The sequence below is a fragment of the Mizuhopecten yessoensis genome, unplaced genomic scaffold (genome assembly GCF_002113885.1).
Source record: "Mizuhopecten yessoensis strain PY_sf001 unplaced genomic scaffold, ASM211388v2 scaffold2589, whole genome shotgun sequence".
NCBI classification, from domain to species: domain Eukaryota; kingdom Metazoa; phylum Mollusca; class Bivalvia; order Pectinida; family Pectinidae; genus Mizuhopecten; species Mizuhopecten yessoensis.
In genome coordinates, this window is record NW_018404621.1 from 163,807 (window position 1) to 170,582 (window position 6,776).

The 6,776-nt window shown below is 32.2% G+C and overlaps 2 protein-coding genes across 2 annotated transcripts in view; both read right to left on the reverse strand.

Moving 5' to 3' along the window:
- LOC110446143 (phosphatidylinositol 4,5-bisphosphate 3-kinase catalytic subunit delta isoform-like) overlaps nucleotides 1-1,995 on the reverse strand; it is a 10,960-nt gene extending 8,965 nt beyond the window's left edge. The window contains exons 1-2 of the mRNA XM_021491139.1: nucleotides 1,983-1,995; nucleotides 1,563-1,727 (exon numbers count right to left, since the gene is read on the reverse strand). Of these exons, the coding sequence (XP_021346814.1) occupies nucleotides 1,563-1,726 (164 nt within the window). The 5' untranslated portion in view covers nucleotide 1,727; nucleotides 1,983-1,995. The remainder of the gene's footprint in view (nucleotides 1-1,562; nucleotides 1,728-1,982) is intronic.
- Nucleotides 1,996-6,257: 4,262 nt separating this feature from the next.
- The window catches only part of LOC110446142 (phosphatidylinositol 4,5-bisphosphate 3-kinase catalytic subunit delta isoform-like), a 28,411-nt gene continuing 27,892 nt past the window's right edge, over nucleotides 6,258-6,776 (reverse strand). The window contains exons 16-17 of the mRNA XM_021491138.1: nucleotides 6,609-6,718; nucleotides 6,258-6,340 (exon numbers count right to left, since the gene is read on the reverse strand). Coding sequence (XP_021346813.1) covers nucleotides 6,258-6,340; nucleotides 6,609-6,718 — 193 coding nt within the window. The remainder of the gene's footprint in view (nucleotides 6,341-6,608; nucleotides 6,719-6,776) is intronic.

Sequence of the window (6,776 nt, forward strand, 5' to 3'; positions counted from 1 at the left end):
GGCAACTGTTTCTGTTGACCTTTGTCCATGGAAGGTCCCTGCAAAATTTCATTGAAATTGGTTCAGGGGTTTTGGAGAAGAAGTCGAAAATGTAAATTGTTTACGGACGCACGACGGACAAAAGGCGATCGCAATAGGTCACTTGAGACTTTGTCTCAGGTGACCTAAAATTGCCATATGGTCCAGCACATTGCTTACACTCGATATAAATGACTTAAACTCATAATAGACAACTTTGTATTGAGTGTGATGATCATCCAACACTGTTTTGAAAAAACTTGCACCAAAACTTTAACCTCGGAAGGTGGGACGCCGACGACGGGGTGACTACATTTGCCCCCCTATTTTTCGAATAGGCGAGCTAAAAAGGGTTTAAGAAATTTCTATCTTACACCCAATTTCACGTGCTTGAAGTCACAATGTGACAATGATGCCTTCATGTCTTGAAATTTAAACACTTTGATGCCTTGACGAGGAAATTTACACAACTTTTTAAATGGTTTCTTAACAAATTCTATTAATTGGAATGAGAGAAAAACTTTTTCAGATTCATGGGTGAAGGATAAGTTTTCCACCCTCGTGATTTCCAAATTAGTTCTTAGCCCTTGGCAAGCCTTAGGTTTACCTAACTTGAAAGCCCCTGAGGTGAAATTTCTCTATTCTGTACCCCTGGGCATGTAAGAGTCATCTTATCCATATCTATCACTCTCATGTCTCAGATTGCAAAGGCGTATAGCGTATGTATATGAATATATTTTATGAAGGCTCTAGCAGGGGAAAATGTACTCAATCATGCAATAAACGAGTGAATTAAGGCCCAATAGAACACAAAATGTGTAGTTTTGCTTCAATCAAAACATGTACATACAATTGTTCGTTTAATGCTTAATTTTCTGCAAGATATTTTACAAAATATTTCCCTGATTCAGTACTCAGTAAGTTTCCTAGAAACTTAAACTGCAACAACTGTACATGTTACAAAACACAACATAAGCAGGATATCATGATTACTATCCTACGTCGCTGATGGCTACAGTCTGTGTCATACAGATTTTGTTAATGTATCATAATGTCAGATTTCAAAAAGTTTAGTCTTTTTGGATTCCTTGGTAAGGACCATTACCCCATGGCCTATTTTTAGTATTTTGACTAAACCTTACATCTTAGCTCCCATATGTTTGATTAAGACATTTTCTAATTTGGGTGTCTAGTGCTGAATTTTGTAAATTATAGCTTTTATTTATTCAATTAAATACCAGCTTGCATTGGTAGGCACATTTTTTAAATTTTCACTGCAGTTTACATGTAACTTTCACCTTTTTCACCCTCCTCACTGAGGGTGAATTCATCATGACAGCAAATACAAGTAGCTAGACAGTATACTATATAAAGTTATTAGAAATGAAGGGCGGAATTAACACAGAGTGAACATCTATTTTGTCGGCAAAGGGTGAATATTTGGCTGGGTGGCATTTTCCCGGTTTATAATAGTTCTCACTAAAAATTGGATGTCAAGTGAAGAATTTATCCTGTTAAGGTCAGTTTATTCTATTTATACTCACTTTTCTTCCAGTGGGTTTTTCTGTTTGAGCCAGTTAAACAATGCTGTCTTGTTAAAGGCAGATTTTTGTCCCTTGCCTTGGATCTTAGCAATGGTAGCAGAGTTCTGAACCACCTCGATCATTCCCTCCATAGATCCAGTAGCCACACAAAGGTACGGGTTCATCCTAAGACAAACAGTCAGTGTGAATCAAAACAGCCACAAGTTTTTGCTAGGAATATGCTTAAAAATCTAAAACAATAGCAATTATTCTTTCCTGCACAGAATTATGAAAAACTTTCATGACAAATTACGAAATCTTATGAAGATCTGATCAGTTCCAAATGTTATAGATTTCTCTGAGATCTAGTTCCTTTTTATTCCAAATGGTAAATATTTCTCTGAGATCCAAGTCCTCTAATTCCAAATGTTATAGATTTACCTGAGATCTAGTTCCTCTTAATTCCAAATATTACCGATTTACCTGAAATTAAGTTTCTCTATATTCCAAATGTTACAGATTTACCTTAGATTTAGTTCCTTAAATTCCAAATATTACAGATTTACCTGTGATCTAGTTCCTCTTAATTCCAAATATTACAGATTTACCTGAGATTTACTTCCTCTAAATTCCAAATGTTACAGATTTACCTGAGATTTAGTTCCTCTTTATTCCAAATGTTACAGATTTACCTGAGATTTAGTTCCTCTATATTCCAAATGTTAGATTTACCAGGGATTTTGTTCCTTTTAATTACAAATTTTAAAGATTTACCTGAGATTTAGTTCCTCTTACCGTAATTCCAAATTTTAAAGATTTACCTAAGATTTAGTTCCTCTAAATTCCAAATGTTATAGATTTACCTGAGATTTAATTCCTCTTAATTCCAAATGTTACAGATTTACACGAGATCTATTTCATCTGAATTCCAAATGTTACAGATTAACCTGAGATTTAGTTCCTTCTAGTTCCAAATTTTAAAGATTTACCTGAGATTAAGTTCCTATTAATTCCAAATGTTACAGATTTACATGAGATCTATTTCATCTGAATTCCAAATGTTAAAGATTTATCTGAGATTTAGTTCCTTTTAATTCCAAATATTACAGATTTACCTGAAATTAAGTTCCTCTTCATTCCAAATGTTAAAGATTTACCCGAGATCTATTTCCTTTTAATTCCAAATTTTAAAGATTTACCTGAGATTAAGTTCCTTTTAATTCCAAATATTACAGATTTACCTGAGATTTAGTTCCTTTTAATTCCAAATTTTAAAGATTTACTTGAGATCTAGTTCCTCTTAATTTCAAATATTACAGAATTACCTGAGATTTAATTCCTATATATTCCGAATGTTACAGATTTACCTGAGATTTAGTTCCTTTTAATTCCAAATATTACAGATTTACCTGAAATTAAGTTCCTCTTCATTCCAAATGTTAAAGATTTACCCGAGATCTATTTCCTTTTAATTCCAAATTTTAAAGATTTACTTGAGATCTAGTTCCTCTAAATTCCAAATGTTACAGATTAACCTGAGATTTAATTCCTCTAAATTCCAAATGTTACAGATTTACCTGAGATTTAGTTCCTCTAAATTCCATATGTTACAGATTTACCTGAGATTTAGTTCCTTTTAATTCCAAATGTTACAGATTTATCTGAGATTTAGTTCCTCTTATTTCCAAATATTACAGATTTACCTGAGATTAAGTTCCTCTAAATTCCAAATGTTACAGATTTACCTGAGATTTACTTCCTCTAAATTCCAAATGTTACAGATTTTCCTGAGATTTAGTTCATCTAAATTCCAAATGTCACAGATTTACCTGAGATTGAGTTCCTCTAAATTCCACCAGGGATTTTGTTCCTTTTAATTCCAAATGTTACAGATTTACCTGAGATTTAGTTCCTCTAAATTCCAAATGTTAGATTAACCAGGGATTTTGTTCCTTTTAATTCCAAATTTTAAAGATTTTTCCATGAGATTTAGTTCCTCTTAATTCCAAATGTTACAGATTTACCTGAGATTTAGTTCCTTCTAATTCCAAATTTTAAAGATTTACCTGAGATTTAGTTCCTCTATATTCCAAATGTTACAGATTTACCTGAGATTTAGTTCCTCTAAATTCCAAATGTTACAGATTTACCTGAGATTTAGTTCCTTTAAATTCCAAATGTTATAGATTTACCTGAGATTTAGTTCCTCTAAATTCCAAATGTTACAGATTTACCTGAGATTTAGTTCCTCTAAATTCCAAATGTTACAGATTTACCTGAGATTTAGTTCCTCTAAATTCCAAATGTTACAGATTTACCTGAGATTTAGTTCCTCTAAATTCCAAATGTTACAGATTTACCTGAGATTTAGTTCCTCTAAATTCCAAATGTTACAGATTTACCTGAGATTTAGTTCCTCTAAATTCCAAATGTTACAGATTTACCTGAGATTTAGTTCCTCTAAATTCCAAATGTTACAGATTTACCTGAGATTTAGTTCCTCTAAATTCCAAATGTTACAGATTTACCTGAGATTTAGTTCCTCTAAATTCCAAATGTTACAGATTTACCTGAGATTTAGTTCCTCTAAATTCCAAATGTTACAGATTTACCTGAGATTTAGTTCCTCTAAATTCCAAATGTTACAGATTTACCTGAGATTTAGTTCCTCTAAATTCCAAATGTTACAGATTTACCTGAGATTTAGTTCCTCTAAATTCCAAATGTTACAGATTTATCTGAGATTTAGTTCCTCTAATTTCCAAATGTTACAGATTTATCCGAGATTAAATTCCTCCAAATTCCAAATGTTACAGATTTACCTGAGATTTAGTTCCTCTAATTTCCAAATGTTACAGATTTTCCTGAGATTTAGTTCCTCTAATTTCCAAATGTTACAGATTTACCTGAGATTTAATTCCTCTAAATTCCAAATGTTACAGATTTTCCTGAGATTTAGTTCCTTTAAATTCCAAATGTTACAGATTTACCTGAGATTTAGTTCGTCTATATTCCAAATGTTACAGATTTAATTCCTCTAAATTCCGAATGTTACAGATTCCCGAGATTTTGTTCCTCTAAATTCCAAATGTTACAGATTTTCCTGAGATTTAGTTCATCTAATTTCCAAATGTTACAGATTTACCTGAGATTTCACTCCTCTAAATTCCAAATGTTACAGATTTTCCTGAGATTTAGTTCCTTTAAATTCCAAATGTTACAGATTTACCTGAGATTTAGTTCCTCTATATTCCAAATGTTACAGATTTAATTCCTCTAAATTCCGAATGTTACAGATTTACCTGAGATTTAGTTCCTCTAAATTCCAAATATTACAGATTTACCTGAGATTTAATTCCTCTAAATTCCAAATCTTACAGATTTATCTGAGATTTAGTTCCTCTAATTTCCAAATGTTACAGATTTTCCTGAGATTTAGTCCCTCTAAATTCCAAATGTTACAGATTTTCCTGAGATTTAGTCCCTCTAAATTCCAAATGTTACAGATTTTCCTGAGATTTACTTCCTGTATATTCCAAATGTTACAGATTTACTTGAGATTTAGTTCCTCTAAATTCCAAACGACAGAGTTACCTGAGATTTAATTCCTCTAAATTCCAAATGTTACAGATTTACCTGAGATTTAGTTCCTCTAAATTCCAAATGTTACAGACTTTCCTGAGATTTACTTCCTGTATATTCCAAATGTTACAGATTTACTTGAGATTTAGTTCCTCTAAATTCCAAACGACAGATTTACCAGAGATTTAATTCCTCTAAATTCCAAATGTTACAGATTTTCCTGAGATTTACTTCCTGTATATTCCAAATGTTACAGATTTACTTGAGATTTAGTTCCTCTAAATTCCAAACGACAGAGTTACCTGAGATTTAATTCCTCTAAATTCCAAATCTTACAGATTTATCTGAGATTTAGCTCCTCTAATTTCCAAATGTTACAGATTTTCCTGAGATTTAGTCCCTCTAAATTCCAAATGTTACAGATTTTCCTGAGATTTAGTCCCTCTAAATTCCAAATGTTACAGATTTTCCTGAGATTTAGTCCCTCTAAATTCCAAATGTTACAGATTTTCCTGAGATTTAGTCCCTCTAAATTCCAAATGTTACAGATTTTCCTGAGATTTAGTCCCTCTAAATTCCAAATGTTACAGATTTTCCTGAGATTTACTTCCTGTATATTCCAAATGTTACAGATTTACTTGAGATTTAGTTCCTCTAAATTCCAAACGACAGAGTTACCTGAGATTTAATTCCTCTAAATTCCAAATCTTACAGATTTATCTGAGATTTAGTCCCTCTAATTTCCAAATGTTACAGATTTTCCTGAGATTTAGTTCCTTTAATTTCCAAATGTTACAGATTTACCTGAGATTTCACTCCTCTAAATTCCAAATGTTACAGATTTTCCTGAGATTTAGTCCCTCTAAATTCCAAATGTTACAGATTTTCCTGAGATTTAGTTCCTCTAAATTCCAAATGTTACAGATTTTCCTGAGATTTACTTCCTGTATATTCCAAATGTTACAGATTTACTTGAGATTTAGTTCCTCTAAATTCCAAACGACAGATTTACCTGAGATTTAATTCCTCTAAATTCCAAATGTTACAGATTTACCTGAAATTAAGTTCCTCTTAATTCCAAATGTTAAAGATTTACCCGAGATCTATTTCCTCTTTATTCCAAATGTTACAGATTTACCTGAGATCTAGTTCCTCTTCCCTCCAGATGTTATCCATGATTGTAAACATTTGTAGGGTCAACATATCCTGTCTCAGATCTGTCAAAATAATTAGAAATACTACAAAGTTATAAAAAAAAATTGGAAAGAAAAGTCAAAAGGTTAATACGTTTTACATGGCAAACCGAGTTGTTTACTTATGTATTTTCATTAGTTAACAAATATAACTTTTAGTCTCTCACACATATCTTGATTTTCTTAGATTTTGATATTGTGAATGAATTCAGAATTTGAGTTTTTTTTGTTATTCCTTGCTATGAATCATTCATTTGTTTGTTAATTCCCCGTCATCTCTGAGTTAACTCACCATCCCCATTTTTGTACATGATGAGGATATCCTGGCCCCTCTCGTCCGCATTGGTCCAGTGTAACCACAGAGGTTTCTTCTTAGAATCCATCACATTACACTTCTCATGTCTGAAATAACAAAGTAAAACACACTGATAGAAGCCTCCTACATAAATCTTCCCCCCCC